Genomic DNA, 18490 nt, shown 5'->3' on the forward strand with positions numbered 1-18490 from the left:
ATAAACGAAGGAAGCATTTTTTTTGCTAGCTTTAAAGGCAAAAACAACCTGGAATAGCTAAGACTAACATTTTCTCTAACCGTATTCGACCTGTAAATTAGTTTGTGTGAGTAAATGAATATTTTGCTACGTGGTCTACAAAAATACTTAAATTGATTCTACTTTTACCCAAGATATTGTCATGAGATTTATAGCCTGTTTAATAAGAAATAATTATTATTTGAATTTTAAATCAGATGACAAAACATCAAACTTGTTAATTATTAAGTAAAAGTGTCAATTTTTCTTAATTATTCGTAATTTAAGTCATTTAAAAAAATGCAATATTGTATCAAAATTATGATCAAATTGTTGATCTTTAATTATTAAAAATGTGTAGATACAATAATCTCGTTTGGGTTAGTAATTTGATAGTACATAAATAATAGTACATACTTAAATAAAAGTACATTGAAACCATAGAATTTTTTTTATAAAATTGCATAGCGATAGCCTTTTCGTGTTACGAAATGCAGAAAAATATCAACAACAAAAATGTTTACTTTTTTTCTATATCAAGGATATTTTAACCAGAACCTAGGCTCGGCAGTTATGATTTAAACCCATTTGGATGCTTCCAGCTGATTTTTAAAATAGTAAACATTGATTTCTCTGAGGCTTACAGGCGGATGACGCACGGCTGCCGAGCCTTGAGAAAAATATAGTTTTTGTCTAATAACTTAGCATTATTAATTGATGAGTTGAACACATTGTTTACTATAAAACTAGGTCATAAGCTTCTACATAATTAAGTCGAATAAATGTCAGCTATGACCTCTTTTGTTAATTGCTATGAAGTTGTCTTAACCTCTTTTCGAGGAAGCTTTGTGTTTATCAAGATCGAAATTAATTCCTTATCATTATCCCAAATTAAGCGCAAATGTCGTCTTGTTTGACTTTCCTTTTACAAAGAGACGCGGTATGGATTGTTTATATTTTGATGCGCCCACGTTTCTTACTTTTGAATGAGATATGAGTGTGTGAAGATTTCGGAGAACAAAATTGGGCCTATCATTGGTCTCATAGTGCGTGAACAACCCTAGTATACCAGGGATTTGAAACCATAAGAACTTCAGGTAGAATTTGTTAATTTTATTAAGTGGAATGGTGTATAGGACGATTATATTTAGTTTAAAAGGCTTTAGCCAGCTAAACATGAAACTTTATTATGAGTAATTATTATGTTTTAGTGATTTTTTATGTGCCTTTATTTTTGCATTTAACAATGATTTATTAAACCAAATAATTTTCCTTTAAAGCCAAAGTTTCCAAAGATTCTTAACCGTAGAGAAAAATGATTTTAAAAAGCAATTAAGATTACGTGGTTATAAAAAACTGGAATTATGAATTAATTGATTTTGTAATTTCAGGACTTTGAAATAGTTGCCTCAATAAATCTATAATCAAACCTGCTGTTGAAACTTGATGGTTCCTGGTATTGGGGGTTTGTCTGTAAGTCAACAAGATCTCGAGAACTTCCCGCTAATTCGGAAGTCACACTCAACCAAAGTGTCATGGTTGAGACAATTTCAAAGGACTTGAAGTTTAGGCGTTAGCAAATTTCAAAGAAGTGAAGTTTGAAGTTTAGGCATTAGCAAATTTCAAATAACCTGATGTTTGAAGGAGCTGCACAAGCAATTTCAAATGGTTCTGAAGAATAGGCATTAGCATTCTTCAAAGAATCTGAAGAATAGGCGTTAGCATTCTTCAAGAGATCAATAGCATATAGTGATTATTGATGCAAAAAACATTGACAATTTTTCTGTGAAATAGTACCTAGTGAATCAATATGGTGCTCACTAAAAAGCAGAAAATTGAGTGGCAGTGAAAGGCTAGAAGTGTTTGACGAACAGTTAAAAGTGTTTTATGACAATCTAAAAGCCTGCCAAAGTTTTAGTTCATGTGAAAATGTGAATTTAAAATCAATTCGTGACATTTTTAGTGAGGTCAAGGACCAATCTGACCTAATAAAAAGTCTAAAACCTGCCGTGGAGACTAGTGAGTTGCGCGAGTTCAAGCGTGATTTGGATGAAGCTAGTGAACAGAAAACTGTTGCAGATAAAGTTTATGCGTCGTTGGAGCAGTGTACAAAAATTCTGTACTGGCTTGACAATGATTCAGACGACGCGAGGTCAAGCACTGTCGCCAGGAACCTCGACGTCATTGAGAAGGTGAAGATGGACATGGGAGTGCTTAAAATTTCCATGGAGTTGCGCCAAGAAGTACGTGATATGTACCGAAGGCTTAGAGAGATGGAACGTCGTTCATCTAACTTGGATGAGAGTGGAACACCTGCCATACTCTCCAGAAGTATGTCTGCCGTGGATATTCGGAGTTCCAACCCGCAGTATGGGCACTGGGACAACAGTTTGTTGCCGTCATTTGACGGTACTGACACGGATTACTCCAACTTTAAACAGGTCTTTAAAGATCTATGCGCTGGTTACGGATTTTCTGACCAGAGGTTAAGTCTGATGTTGTGTATGGAGAAGGTGATAACCAACCCGGAGCTACGCAAGCAAGTGTCAGCGATTAGAGATCATAATGAACAATGGTTGTTTCTCGATCAGATGTTTTTATCAAACACTCGCCGGTTCATGAAGATTTTAACTAAGCTGAACAAGATGAAACCTGTGGATAAACCTGTGGACGTGGTTAGTGCAATTGCTACCTTCAAGAGTACCATGCAGGAAGTAGAAGCCATCGTTGGTTCTGCAGCTAAGGATTACCACCACCTAACTCTTATTCATATTTTCAAAGACAAGTGCCCAGATGGCCTGAGAGAGAAAATTATGATGGAGCTAGGTGGCATGAACCAACCAGACATCAAGAAGATTGTAGAACTGCTGGAGAGGACCAGGGGAGCAATGTTGGCCGGTGATATGTCCTATGACACTAGCGCCGGCAAGAGAAACCGTGACAGAGCTGCCGCCGCGCAAGTGTCTGGACGCAGTGACAATGAGAATGGATGGGCTGGGAAGGACAAAACTTCCAAGTGGAATAGTGCATGTCCTATTGAAAGTTGCAATGATAGACATCCTATTTTCCGTTGTCTCACATTTAAGAAGATGGATGTTGTTGACCGAAAAAAAGTTGTCCAGCAGAATAAGTTGTGTGAACTCTGCCTGTGTGATGGTCATGCTGCTGACAATTGTAATAAATCGGATAAGCTTGGTGTCTGTGGCACCAATAATTGCGACAGTTATCATAGTCGTATGTTGCATGAGGCTAGTGCTAGTGTGAATACAGTCTACAAATCAAGTTCTGCGCCTAGCACATGTACCTTCCTGCTGCAAATAGTTCCAGTTGTAGCACCTGGCGGCGGCGCCTGCCATGCCGCCGTCATGTTTGATTCTGGTGCGAATCTACCACTTATATCTGAGAAGTTGTCCCACAAGTTGAAGCTGAAATCTACCGGCAGATATACAAACATTTCTGTAGCTGACGGCAGTGAATCATCCTGCCGCAATGTGATGTTCTATCTGAAGGACAGGGATGGTACGTTGAGAGAATTTGAGGCAGCTGTTATGCCTAACCTCGGAGGTGGCAACAAGATGCGCTCGGTCCATCTGGAAACCGCCGCCGAAATATTTAAGATGCCGCCAGAAAGATTCACATATATTAGTGGAGGTTTGGATATTATCATTGGAAATACCCATCCTGACGTGTTTCCGTCAACCTACCAGAAAGTGGGCCAGTCTATGTTGTGGAGAACCATTTTTGGTAGTGGTTTTATCTGTACAAGTGCTGACTGTGGAGCTGGTGAGCAGAAATCCGCATTTAAAGCTGTCAGTGTTAGTGGAGGCGCCTTGCCTGAATTTTTGTCCTCAGAGTCATCCAGGTACAGATTGGGTCCAGATTGGTTGCGCCAGGATGAGAGTGCGTGGCCGGTGAAAACTGCCATAGCTGTTGATAATGAACCGGTTGGTACTGCTGTAGCTGTTGATAATGAACCGGTTGGTACTGCCGTAGCTGTTGATAATGAACCGGTTGGTACTGCCGTAGCTGTTGATAATGAACCGGTTGGTACTGCCGTAGCTGTTGATAATGAACCGGTTGGTACTGCCGTAGCTGTTGATAATGAACCGGTTGGTACTGCCGTAGCTGTTGATAATGAACCGGTTGGTACTGCCGTAGCTGTTGATAATGAACCGGTTGGTACTGCCGTAGCTGTTGATAATGAACCGGTTGGTACTGGCGTAGCTGTTGATAATGAACCGGTTGGTACTGCCGTAGCTGTTGATAATGAACCGGTTGGTACTGGCGTAGCTGTTGATAATGAACCGGTTGGTTCTGCTATAGCTGTTGATAATGAACCAGTTGGTTCTGCCGTAGCTGTTAATGATGAACCTGTTGGTTCTGCTTGTGATGCTGTTGTTGAGAAACCTGTTATTTCTGCAGTTGACGCTGTTGTTTGTGTTGCAGTCAATTCTGATGTTAAAGATACTGCCGCAGCTGTTGATAACATTGCTACGGCGGGTGAGGCTGTAGCCGTTCACAATGATGATGCTGAAATTGGTTGTGTTGCAGCCGGTGCTGATAGTGAGGTTGGTGCTGTTGTGAATCAAGAATCGACCTGGCTGCTGCCAAGCTGGCCGCCCGACACAGGGTAAAGGGCCTGCAATATGGCGGGTGTTGCCGCCAGAAAGTTATTGAAAGTCTACCAACCCCACAAATCTAATTTACAACATAAACTATTTATGTGTGAAAATGATCTTTTAAAGAAAAAATAATACAAGTTATATATTAAGCTTGTGAAGGGAACCTAAAAAGGTTCTGTAAAGAATAAGTATTCATTATTCAACTAATTTTATTGTTCATATTTGAGCACAAAAATTCTACAAAATTGTTTAGACTTTTAAAGCAGATTTTAAAAGATTTCGTTTCTTTAAGTATGATTTTGAAAAGCAAAAGTTTGTGTGTATTAACTACCAAATGATTTTGCAGATGTTTTAGATTGAGAAAAATAGATTTTTTAAAATTATTTTTCGAGGTATTTTTTTTTCATGGTTCACGTTTGCTTAAAAAATGTTATTCTCAGATTCTCATATGAGATAATGCATTAAAGTAAAGAACACAACATGTAAATTTATTATGATAATGTTTAAAATATTTCTTATTATTATTTTAAAAAGATTATCGCAAAAAATCAAGATATTTGTTTTAATTTGTAAGCAAATAAAGGTTTTTCTTTCACTCCGGAGGCAAGGATTCCTAATAATCCACGCGTAAAGATTTTTTCTTCATTCCGAGAGCAGAGATTCGTAGTAATATATGTACCTAGCGACTTCGGACAATTTTAAACCTTGAGAAGTATTTTATAGCAATTATTTTCCTAGGTACATATATTTTCGTTCATGTTTAAAAATGTAAACTCTATTTTCTATGAGATAAGCATTTATAATAATGAACACGATGTATGATATTATTAAAATATTGATTATTATTTATATGAATATCACAGAATTAATTTAAGATAAACTATGCATATTTAAATTAACCTTTCCTTCATTTTTATCGCAGATATTAAAATAAAAGCGGTTATTATAAATTATGATCAATAATTGATTCTTATTTTATGAAAATTGAGAACATTTTTTTAGTAAAAAGCCACATTTTCATATGCCTATTTTATGCCTAAAATAAGAATCAACCGAAATGCGATTAATTTTTATTCTATTTCATATGCTCAAATTTAATTTTATTGAGTTTAATTTCTTTTCAAAAGTACAATTCATTATAAAACTTACCTGAAAAGTTTACCAAAAAAGAATAAATGTGTCGAGGTTGCGTGATTCGATATTTATTCTAAGGAAAAAAATCAAGTATTTTTTAGCAGATTTTTTTAAGATTACATATGAATTTCAATCAAGTAAAACATTTTTATTCAGATCAAGGAATGATTGAAAATTCATATTTAAAGTCTCATATTTTTTTTACAAAGAAAAATTGGTATTTTTTTATAATTTCGATGAAAATTCTAACGAAGATATTATTATTATTTTGCTATTATCTAAGTATTGAAAAGTTTATTGTTGATTAAGTTAGTTACAGTTCTTATTCATTAAGTTTGAAAAACTTTCTGCCCAAGGATTTTGAAATATTTTTTCTTACTACACTTTTTGATGCTTAACAAATTTAGTTTTAAGTACCTATAAATCTTAATTTTCTTGTCTAAGATTTATTTCGTTTTATATTACCATTATTTGTTTACATTTCAACCTGATTTCATAGGTACTTATTGATTTATTAATAATGATTTATTACCTATTGATTATGAAATAATTATTATTTAGTATAAGTTGTTATATTTACAACATCATGATTAATAGGATTATCCATTTTAGGATTTGTGTATGTGATCTTGTGAGTGTCATGTGCCTGGAATATTGTATGGTACAAACCAATCCCCATCCTTCTATCCTAAAATGTGAGGTATTATGAGTCCTAGTGAGGAGTATAATATTGTGTATACATTTCACGGGGTTTCATTTAGTTAGGAGCAAAAATTGTCATGTTTTTCGGGATGTGGCCATTCTCATGTGATTATGGTGAGTTGAGTTTAGTGAGAAATGTTGCTAGTGCTCAGCGCAAAAAACCTTGAATCTCGTTAAGGAAGTTAATTTGACTTTCAAACGGGGGGTGTGTCTTGACCTCTTTTCGAGGAAGCTTTGTGTTTATCAAGATCGAAATTAATTCCTTATCATTATCCCAAGTTAAGCGCAAATGTCGTCTTGTTTGACTTTCCTTTTACAAAGAGACGCGGTATGGATTGTTTATATTTTGATGCGCCCACGTTTCTTACTTTTGAATGAGATATGAGTGTGTGAAGATTTCGGAGAACAAAATTGGGCCTATCATTGGTCTCATAGTGCGTGAACAACCCTAGTATACCAGGGATTTGAAACCATAAGAACTTCAGGTAGAATTTGTTAATTTTATTAAGTGGAATGGTGTATAGGATGATTATATTTAGTTTAAAAGGCTTTAGCCAGCTAAACATGAAACTTTATTATGAGTAATTATTATGTTTTAGTGATTTTTTATGTGCCTTTATTTTTGCATTTAACAATGATTTATTAAACCAAATAATTTTCCTTTAAAGCCAAAGTTTCCAAAGATTCTTAACCGTAGAGAAAAATGATTTTAAAAAGCAATTAAGATTACATGGTTATAAAAAACTGGAATTATGAATTAATTGATTTTGTAATTTCAGGACTTTGAAATAGTTGCCTCAATAAATCTATAATCAAACCTGCTGTTGAAACTTGATGGTTCCTGGTATTGGGGGTTTGTCTGTAAGTCAACAAGATCTCGAGAACTTCCCGCTAATTCGGAAGTCACACTCAACCAAAGTGTCATGGTTGAGACAGAAGTCGACAATAAACTATAAATAGTGAAAATTATTACCTTTTAGTAAAGAACCTGAGGCAATATTTTAAGTAATTTTCCAATGAATAATTTTATTATTTTACATTATTTTAATATTTTGCAAACATATTATGAATGGACCAAAAAGAGAAAGGCTGAATATTTTTCCTCATTGATTCCTTGTTGTTAACTTGTTATATCGGCGTTTTTCAACAATATAATTGTTCTTGTTTATGAAATGTTACTCTAATGTCTTTATTTAAACAATCTTTGCATAATATTTTATTAAAATGCATTTTAAAGACAAGGATCATCAGAGAATAAGTAGCACAGCAATGAGAAGAGAAAAAATTATATTGCAGAAAAAGTTTTCAAAAAAATCATCGAAACGCTCATTATTTTTTCTTGTAAAAATAATCTTTTGTTCCAATTAAATTAGTAGATTTTTTGTGGGCGCATTCCCTGATTTTTTTGCATTAAAAATTGCGAATTTTGCAGAAATTATGTTGCTCCTTCTTGGGAATGCAAGACCTATATTTTTACATGATAAACAATTTCATGTAAATTTCTAAATGGTCCAGTTTGCAGTGGCCAAGCAGGATAAAATATTTAAAATTTAACAAGGATGACAATATCTATAAGCAGTGAAGTACAAATACATCTCAATCAGATAAAATGTATTATGGAGGGGAAGGAAAACATGAATTTTACTTAACAGTAAATAAAGGTCTTTTATTGCATGACCGACAGACTAACGGACCAAGTAAATTGTATACTGGATGCTCAAAAACTAATAGTCTTAATTTTCAACCGAGAAAATAACATTTACCCCGTAGCGTATTGGACTGACGGATATACAAAGTATATGTAGAATATCTTCCCTTCAGAAAAGATTTTAACAAGATAAATCAAAGTATCGGTGTAATCTCACGAAACTTAATTAAGTGAGCCCTCCCCCTGTTTCGATTAAATTTGTTTATAACCTCTGGGGATGCTTTAACCCTGGGGGTCCTTTTTTGCTTATCCTTACTTAGATAATAATTGATAAAAAGTTATTTTTTTTCTATAGAGGTACATAAAAATAAGTGCACTAATTATTTTTGACAACTAAATTTTTTAGACATTGAAATTGCAAAATTCATAGATTTTCTGTAAAAAAATATAAGGAAAAAATGCTCATTGCATTCTGTGAATGGAAAGTTTGAACACAAAACCAATAATTTCCATGACCTAGTGGCATACAAAAAAAAAGGCATACAACCAACAATTTTAAACAAAACAATAGCATTTTTGTCCACAGATAGACAGATGCATTCCAAGAGGAATCTAAAGAGATAAGACAATAGCCGATAAATTGATGTACATCCTAATGATTTTACAAAAAAATACCCCGGTTGTAGATTATAATTAGTGGTTGAAACATTGGACAAAATTACCCAACCATCAAAATTTAATATAAGTTCCCAAGGTTGTTCAGCCAATGAATAAGAAAACGTTATTATAGGACTTTGGGGGCTATTATAATAAAAAGCCGATTGTCCCCTCCCTCCCTGACATTCCAATCTTATTTTTTACAGAAATTATTGAATTAAGAAGGCTGTGACTTTATATTATTTGATCTTGATATTATACCAACTGTATCATATTGATATAGAAGTGTGCCCCCTAGCCTTTATTTTGATATTTATGTATGAATAGAGGAAAAGCTAAAATCCTGACCAGGACCTTTATGAATCTTCCCTAGAATGAAGACAGACAAAATTATACAAAAATAACTACTTAACATTTAGGATTATAGTAGGACATCTAAACGATTAGTCACTTACATTATGAGCAATAAAATCTTATTGGCCTTAATTTTGCTTTGCTATTTCTCTTTTTTTTTAATTCCTAGAAAATAATCAATTAAAAGTGTCAGTCAAGTGTCTTTAGGAAGTCACATGTGCACCACTGACTGAACAACCAACCGACAAACGAAACTTGTATAGAAAAAGATCAACTAAAAACATGTATAAAAGATATTATTCTTGAAACTCCGTGACTTTTGATAAATGTTGAAAATAAAATTGTTTTTATAGTTTACACTATTTACTCTAGTAAAAGTGTAAAGAGGGTGCTTATTGCTTACGTAGGGAATATTATTTTCAAGGATTAATTTTAATCATAATTTTTAGGTAATACATATTTTCTAAATGAAATACAATAAAAATAAGTTGACATAACTCCTAAAACTTTATGCCTATTTACATCATAGTTTATCCTATCTTATAACGTAGTTATACCTATTTTCATTTCCTTCTTTTAGAATATCTTTACAGATACTAAAAATGTTATAAAGAATAAAATATTATCAAATATTTTGTTTAAGTCAATGTGTAAATATATTGAAGAACTATTCTACAAAAACTATTCTATGAATGTCCCAAGGCCTATTTATACTTTTAAACAGAGTTTTAAAGTTTTTATGTTTAGACAATAACAAAACAGATATATATAGTATCCTATTATATAAAGTAGTAAGGTTTTTTCCCCTTAAGATTTTACTAACCACTTTACCGATTTTTTAGCTTCACATAGGGCCAAGGCCGGTTTAAGAGAATCTTATTTTGGGATGGTTTTTAGATATGTTTCTGCTCCTTCTTCCCCATCGAATATAGAGAACCTAAATGCTAGGGGCACAGTCGCTAGTTCATTAAAAAAACTTAAAGTAAAATTATAAAATTATAATTCACAATAAGAATGTATTTATGTATTAACATCATAATTAGTGGATAATCGACTTATAGTTTTTAGAAGTTTTGCTTGTATAAAAAAAACATTGTCTATAGTGTTAAAACATCTTTATTTATCAGGGATTTAGTTATACGTAAATTTAATATAGTATATTTTTTTTGCAGAATTAGGTATGTTTAAAAATCTCCTAAAACTTTTTTAGAAAATCATCTAATATGTTTTGTAAAAATAATAAGTATCTTTCTGAAGATTGCAAAAGCATGAAACTTTCAAAGCCAAAAGGACCATAGTTTAGCAAGTTTTAAATGTAGAGAAAGATCCAGTTATGAATTCCAAGTATCGATGCCTGTATCCCTGAATGTAATACTAAAATATTATGAATCTGCAATATTTTAGTTCTGAGAACTTGAAGAACCAGACCTTTAAGAAACAGAAGTCTCCTGTTAGAAAGGAAACACTCCCCTACAGGTTAGCATTAAGAGTAGCTCCTCTAGAGATTATTATTTCCTAACACATTCAAAGAAAACTGAATAATTTTTTTTGGGGGGGACATTTTTTTCTTCAGGCGAATTCTCTAGGGAGGGGTGGTGGTAACTTCCAAAAATGAACCATCCCAGGACTTAGGAGAAACTACACCTTAGAGGAGAACCATATTGGTTCAGCGAGATCCTTCTGTACAGACATATTACACAAAAACACAGATCCTGTTACTTTTATATAAGGATTAGCAAAGTATTTGTTGCAAATATCCTTAATACTTTCACTCTTAAAGATTAGTTAGATATCTAATAAATTTAAAACAGCCAGAAAATTCTTATTTAAATATTTTTGTAATGGAGTAGTGATAGAAATAAATTTCTTGATTTTTATAGACTCTTTTTATTAATAATTCAATTATGAATTTACATGCACAATATATTTAATAATAAATTTGACAAGGACGTCATTTAATGAATTTTTCCATACTTGTTTCACCATTTAATGATCAAAGATTGTTTTGTTTATGATCGTTTAAAATTATAGATTTTAGTCTCAAGGTTACTAGATCCATCCAATAACTCTGTTAAACTCATTTGTTCTTGTTATATCAACTTACTTAAGTCGTTAAGTAATTATTATAATATACTTACATTACATATTAGATAGTTAGCTAGTAATATGCAGGTCGTAGGAAAACTTCAATATAATTTTAAAAAAGAAGCAACATATATTGCCCAATATAAATTTACTTCTTACAATACAAATGACCAATAGACAAGTATACATCGTAATTAACCAATGGTAAAATGTAATTTTTATTAATTGTATGATGTCATTTTTTATTAGGCACAATAAGCTGCATCTTTAGGGAAATATTAAATTTTGTGTTTTGTTTTTAGATCCTATGAAAATTCCGACGAAGAAGACTCAGATGTTCAATTCAAAGTTAAGAAATCTGAAAGGTAAAACATTACAATAAATTTTGGCCGAAAAAAAACCTGACAAATGTCATCCCAAGAAAAAGGGTCTATAAAAAAGGGAATAAATAAAAATTTTTTGGCCGAAGTATCCCAAATGACGTCATAATAGAATAGAGTCCATTATTCAAAAATGAAAGCAATCGAAATACTACAACAAAAAGTTTTAACATTTATCCCCTTTTTTATAGGCACTATAAAGAGCTTCCAAGAAAAACAGTTTTGCCTTCAAACTGTCGACAGTCATTTATGTATTAAACAGAGCTTTAAAAATTATGATGTTATAGCGACTCGACTATAAAATGCAAGATGTAGACTGCAGCTATACTGATTCAGCCACCATTAGACGCCATTATTTTAGAGGCTGTAAAGTGCAACTCAAAAGAGAGTAGCTTCTTAGAGTCTAACTCTATTTTAACTAGTGGAAAGATTAGGTGCAAAATTTTTTTTAACAAATGAAAAATTACTGCATTTTAATTTAATTAAAACTTTTATTTTTTGATTATTTGACTTTGGGACAACATTTAGTTTAATTTAGGTATTTGTTTTAAAACTAGCTATTACTTAATAAGACATATTATTTAAATAATTTAACAGTTAAGAAAGATAGATGCATTACTTTATAAACTTTAAGAATTATATTTTTAAAAATTTGCAAATGTTTAATAACTAACCATGCAGAAAATAGTGGAGCACTTTAATCATTTATAATACGTTAATGATATAGATACAGTAATGGATCATTGTGTTTCATTAGAGTAGATATTTATTCCTAAAATTTTCCTTTGCCTAACCCTGCAGGGACCAAAAAACCCTGCGGGTTCTATACATGCGTTATACGTCACCCAATATGATGTTTCTAACATAACCTAATCTAAAGTAATATCAAAAAAAACAACCTCGAACCATTCCAAAGATTTATTTATAAGATATGGAACCTTAAAAGTGTTCTTACATAAACCATATGCTTAAAAACCAAGGCCTATAAAGGAAATGCGCACAACAACAAAAAACAGTAATCTATTTGTGTATCAAACTATTTATCTGATCATCAATTACTATTAAGTTGATGTAATTATATTTTATTTGTGCTTGTACAAAAATGATTCTATTTATTTTTAATAGTTGTCTGGGATCACCTTAAAACTCCTAAATTTATTTTCGGATTTTTATAAATGTGTACCTAATGAAAGAAAATTCTCAGTTATTGAACAACCTATAAAAATTAATCAATATAAATTGCTAAGTTGTTATTCCTGCGGTACTTTTGCACATACAATTGTCCTAGACTTCAGAAAATTCAAATAAAAACGGTGATCCCTGGCCATTATTGAAAACAACATTTAACCAAGTAATTTAATATACTTGTAGGGTGGTCCCAAATATTCGACCAATCACAAATTGGGCTCAGTACGATTCCCTAATTGATAGGTAAAATTAAGAAACAAAATAAATGTATACTTAAGAATTTTCAGATAAATTAATCTTCCCAAATAATTTCGTGCTAAGCAGAATATTTTGTTTTATTTTCTATATGTAGCAGATTAATTTATCTGCAATTAACCTATCCCTATCAATGAAATAAAAAAAATTGGATCATGGAAAGAAAACGAAGAAGCGTGTTTCATCGTATTTTCACAGTAGATTTACTTCTATACCTAGCCACTGCGGGTGGCTCTAACCATGCAGGAATAGGAAATTAGTAAATATACTGTGAAAATTCGATGAAATACCTAACCTATCAAAAGCTGATGTGAAAATACGATGAAACCCATTACTTCGTTTTCTTTCCAGAATTTTTAAGATGATAGAAGATGAGGGATAACTTAAGATACAATTTAATATTGAAATAAGTTTTGTAAAAAATAAATTATTAATTTTTTAAATCTAATATTTTTATTTTGTGCTTTAGACAAAGAGAAGAGGATAGGAGAAGGATGCAATATGAGATGAGAAAGAGGGAACAAGAGTTGCTGGCAAAAATTAAGGTTGGCAAATTATATAATCCGGTGTTTTTCACAAAGTGCCTGTCGAACACTAAAAGCCCTACTTTCCTTATCTTTTAAATAATTGAAAATTATTTTTCACTATGCATGAACCCTGCGGGAGGCTCTAACACTACATGCTTGTACCCAACTAAAGATTGGAGTGGGGGTTTTGTGCAAATGAGATATAAAATAACAAATGATTGAAAGTTCTCTAATTTTTTTAATGTTGTATAATATTACACCTTATATTTTAAATAGATAAGGAAAATCCACCTCATCCATTTATATGTCATCTAAATCGAAAACAAATGATAATATTTTATTTCCTTACTTGTTATCCCTGTGGGGCTACCCTTTACCCTTTATAATCCAATTTATCCTAATGTAGAACACAAAAAATCCTTCCCTAATTTTAAATTGTTCGACTAGACACCCCATCCAAGTTTCAACTGAGTAAGACAAGTCTACTACTCTTAAGATTTTGTAATCAATGCTTCTGGTAAATTTATTTGATTTAATAATTTCAGGACCAACAAAGAGAACTGGAAACTATAAGAGCTGAGAAAACAGAGGTGGAAAAACAACTTTATTTCACTAGAAAAACTGATGTTAAAAAGGTAAAATTGTATGTCGCGATTTTTTTATTTGATAGAAAAAAGTTAGATTTAGAAATTAACAACCCCACTTAAAGCTTTAGATAGGTACAGAAAAAAGTTAACACTTGAATATTTCTTTGTATTAAGCTAGTTGCTTCGCCCCTGGACTCTAGGGGAGGGTGGAAAATTCTAGGAAAATCGCTTTAAACCAATCCAACATATTTATAAAGCTTTATTTAAAAGTCCAATCACTTTTGACCACCAATTCTCGAGATCTTTAGCTTCAAACAGACAAAAATTACATCTTTATATTGTAGGATGTTAAAAGTCATTTGACAAATATTGGGTCAATAATTCTTAAATTTTTAACAATTGTTAATGCTTTTGTTTTAGGTTGATCTTAAGAGCGAAAACTTCAGGGATACAAGGGAACAACAACGAGAAAATATTAGAGGATCAAGGTAAATTATAAATTGGCATACATATCCCCACTTTTTTTTTATCTTAACGCCCCCCTTGGCTTTATTAGGGGGTGTACCAAAGGGATGAAGACCCTTATTAAGGGGAGTTTAGATTTTTATTCATTCCTTAGTATTTTCTTGTATATACGTTGTAAGAATTGAATTATTACTTTCAGGGAGCAACTATATCAACGCGATTCCAGAGAATCTATGAGAGAACCAAGGTATTTTTTAATTAAGCCTAATTTTAGTTGCGTTGATATTTTAATACATAGAAATAGTTATCCAAAATGCAAATAATTTGTATTTTCTCTGCATTTTTACTTTAAAAAAGGTTTTGATAAGGAATGATAGAACAAAACAGCTTTCTGTATATAGCGTTTTTATAACCTGTTTGTTATTTGAACTACTGTCATATGCAATCCTTTTTTGGGTGGGGGTTCCACCAACCCGCCAAGAGAAATCGTCCCTAGTAAAAAATTCCTACCCTGTAACCATTTTTTTTAAACTAAAATTTAAAGTTGGAGGGGTTCGACTCTCACCGTACCTAAAGTGCCCCTTCAGACTTCTAGAGTTTTAGCCGTTCATGAAGAATCTCTAATTTCTTAGGGAACCTCTGAGAGAGCACAGGGAGCAGCGTAGAGAGGCTCTGAGAGAACACAACAGTACTCATAACAGAGAACCATCCATGAATGGGAGGGGAGAGAGAATATTGAACAGAGAACAGGCCAAACCTGCCCTACTTAAGAAGGAGGTAATGTTTGATATGAAAAAGGTATAGTATAGCTTAATTATACATCTCTTACAGCCTCTAGATACACTGTATTCGAGGGTAGGAATGGAATGAGACTTAAATCTATTAATAAAATAGCCTAAAACTATTTCAAGGCCTATGTGAAGCTTCCCTAAATCGTTATCAAAAAGAAAAATATTGTTTTATATGGTCAGAAAAGTAAAAAGAAAAATATTCATTGCATTTAACTAAAACCATTTCTAATATCTAAATTTTAGTTAAAAGTAATTTTTAGAAACTATCCAACATTAATATTTTTAGACCAATAATTTTTACAAATTTACAAATTTGACTTTTATTTTAGTCTGTGCGAAGTCAACCATCTCCTAAGATAGCCCCTAAAAAGACTCCTTCTAAGAAGCCACCCTCAACCCCTTCCAACGAATCCTCAACTCAGAAACAGGTATTGAGACATGAAGCAGCTTATAGTGCCTAATAAAAAATGATGTCATACAATACAAATGACCAATGATCGGCCAGTATTGACCAATGTTAAAATGTATACTGGCCTATCATTGGTCATTTTTATTGTACCACATCATTTTTTATTAGGCACTATAAGCTACTTCTTAAAACTTAAAATGCATAAAGTCTAATATTTCTCAGCTGCTATATGATATACACTACTTAATTTTTTGGTGAGGATGCACCTTTCACTTATACATTTTTTAATAAAGGTTTTGTGATATTTTTATGTCATTCTTTCTCTTTATGACCATTCGATATCTGCTCTTTAATATCACCGTTTGTTACTCCATGTTATTTTGTTTTTATGTTAATGTGTTGGCTGCGCTTCTTAGGAACATAATTTATTTGCTTTAACCGTCGTGTTTTCAGACTCGCCGCTCTGTGTTCAACCCGAAGGCGCGGAACGATCTGACCGGCTGCAAAATGTGCGGTCGCAACTTTGCCGAGGACAGGATAGAGAAGCACGAGGAGGTGTGTGCCAAAACATTCAACAAGAAGCGCAAACAGTTCGACATGACGAAGGCCAGGGTGAAGGGAACGGACGCAGCAAAGTTTGTGATGGGGAAAGGAGGCGCAGCCGTCAGACAGACTGCCCCCACCAAGGAAAGGATCATTCTTATCATACAAATTATTAAAAAATATTAATTTCAGAAACCAAACAATATAGTTGGACCAAGCCTAAGGGTTTTTAATTTTTTTTAAAAACTAGTAACATAAAAAAATTTTACGACATAAATTCCTAGTATTTCTTTTTTTCTAAAAATATCTTCCGGTTTATTTTAAAAATCAGTCAATAAATGTTATATTTAATTGTAAACTATTCTAGATCAATGTCAAAACATCAAATGGAAATAAACAGGTAAAACAGTAGAAAATAGAAATAAAAAATAATTGTCCGAACTTATATGGCTATATTTAAGACTTTTAGCCATATTATCAGAAAATAAATGTGTAATAAATAGTAGTGGAGAATCTACAATTCAAGTACAAAGGCCATAGTCTTCCAAGAGTGGGGGTTAACCGGTGTTAACCCACCTCGTAAGTTTAAAAATACATAAGATTACCACCCTCAAAAATGTCCCTGACTAGGGCTCTAGGAATTTTAAAAAGATTTGTGTTAGTTGTATTATAAAAATAGGCATATTTTTTGGGTGTTAATTGCCTATACCCTCCACAATGGGTATGTTTTTTACTTTTCTGGGAGTATTAAAAACTCCTCCTCACATATAACTTTATGTAAATTAAATTGAATTTCTTTTGAAAACTATAAGCATTGATTTTTTATAAATTCGGATTGCTTTCCTACAAAGTGTCTGTCGAGCCCAGAAATCCACCCTCTTATTTTTTAAATAATATATATTCATGGGCTTTTTTGGTTTTTGCCCATGCTCTCTCCTGAAGGGGGACCAAACTCTTTGGGTCTACCTAGTACTTAAAATAACCTAACCTGTCCCCCCCCCCCCACCTTTAAATTTATTAAAAAAATAAAAGGTCAGGGGGTACCGTGCTCAACAATGCACTCTGAGGGAAAACGCCTAAATAGTTTTAAAGCAATGTTACATCAAATTTAACAGATTCTTGAAAATTATTGAAGCTGAAAGGTATTTAAAAATAAAATGTCTATGCAATTAATAGCAAGAAATGCAATAAAAAAATTTATACATAAAAGATATCTTGAAAAATCTGCTTTATTAGTTATCAAAAATCTAACTAAATTTATGTGCTTCCCCTTCAAATGTCAAGCGAGGAAAGAACCCCCACCACCTTATTTTTTGGGGTAAATGAGAAAATTCTTTATGCCTAACCCTTGCAGGACTGCCTTGTACCCAAAATAGCATAACCTAAGTTAAAACGAAACATTCCCCATTTCCCCTCTTTTTCAGTATATCACTTTGAATGAGGGAAACCGCCTATATGTATCAATTGGGGTTAGGTGTAGAAAAGGTACGCTCACTATAATGCATGTAATAATCCTTTTGTGTTTCCAGTCGAATAACAAATCCGCCGCCGGACCCAAATCTGACTGGCGGAAGAAACGAGAAGAGTTTATCGCGACCCTGCGGGCGGCAAAGTTGGCGCAGCAGCACATTAAGAACGGCGGCGACCCCCGAGATTTACCGCCTCCACCGCCCTCCGACACTTCACATTATATTCCTTGCCCTTATTGCAACAGAAGGTTTGTTTTCTATATGTTTTTAGTATCGTGGCTACTCTATAATCCTAAACATTCAATTGTTCGTCTGTCGGTCAGCTAAGTTAGTGGAAAACGATTTGCTTGGCTGCTATTTAAGAAATACGGCTTCTGAATATTCCCTATACCAATAGGCATCCAGTATATAGTTTACTAAGTATGTCGGTCATTTGATTTACATTAGAACACGGATTACAACATCCATAAGTAGCGAAGCACAAAATCATGGATCAAGAAAAGAAAAATATTGTAGAAAATAATCACGAAACCTTTTTCATCTATCTTTTAAAATAATAATATTTTGTAGCGTGACTGGCATACCGACGGACAATATAAATTTGTCTTGGATGCTAATTGATATAGAGAATCTTTGTAAAGAAATTTCTTCTTGAA

The 18490-nt window shown here is 32.8% G+C and overlaps 1 protein-coding gene across 5 annotated transcripts in view; it reads left to right on the forward strand.

The window, feature by feature from the left end:
- Positions 1-18490, forward strand: part of LOC145328637 (uncharacterized) — a 96232-nt gene that overhangs the window by 75407 nt on the left and 2335 nt on the right. For 4 of the 5 annotated variants that reach the window (XM_080172395.1, XM_080172397.1, XM_080172400.1 and 1 more), the window contains 11 exons: positions 10540-10611; positions 11523-11585; positions 13513-13588; positions 14116-14205; positions 14578-14645; positions 14822-14869; positions 15255-15420; positions 15743-15841; positions 16276-16507; positions 16731-16765; positions 17895-18082. In XM_080172395.1, coding sequence (XP_080028521.1) covers positions 10540-10611; positions 11523-11585; positions 13513-13588; positions 14116-14205; positions 14578-14645; positions 14822-14869; positions 15255-15420; positions 15743-15841; positions 16276-16507; positions 16731-16765; positions 17895-18082 — 1137 coding nt within the window. The remainder of the gene's footprint in view (positions 1-10539; positions 10612-11522; positions 11586-13512; positions 13589-14115; positions 14206-14577; positions 14646-14821; positions 14870-15254; positions 15421-15742; positions 15842-16275; positions 16508-16730; positions 16766-17894; positions 18083-18490) is intronic. The other variant, XM_080172396.1, reaches the window with a different exon arrangement.

This window comes from Acartia tonsa, chromosome 9, assembly GCF_053477335.1.
Source record: "Acartia tonsa isolate MP-2025a chromosome 9, ASM5347733v1, whole genome shotgun sequence".
Taxonomy (NCBI): Eukaryota; Metazoa; Arthropoda; class Copepoda; order Calanoida; family Acartiidae; genus Acartia; species Acartia tonsa.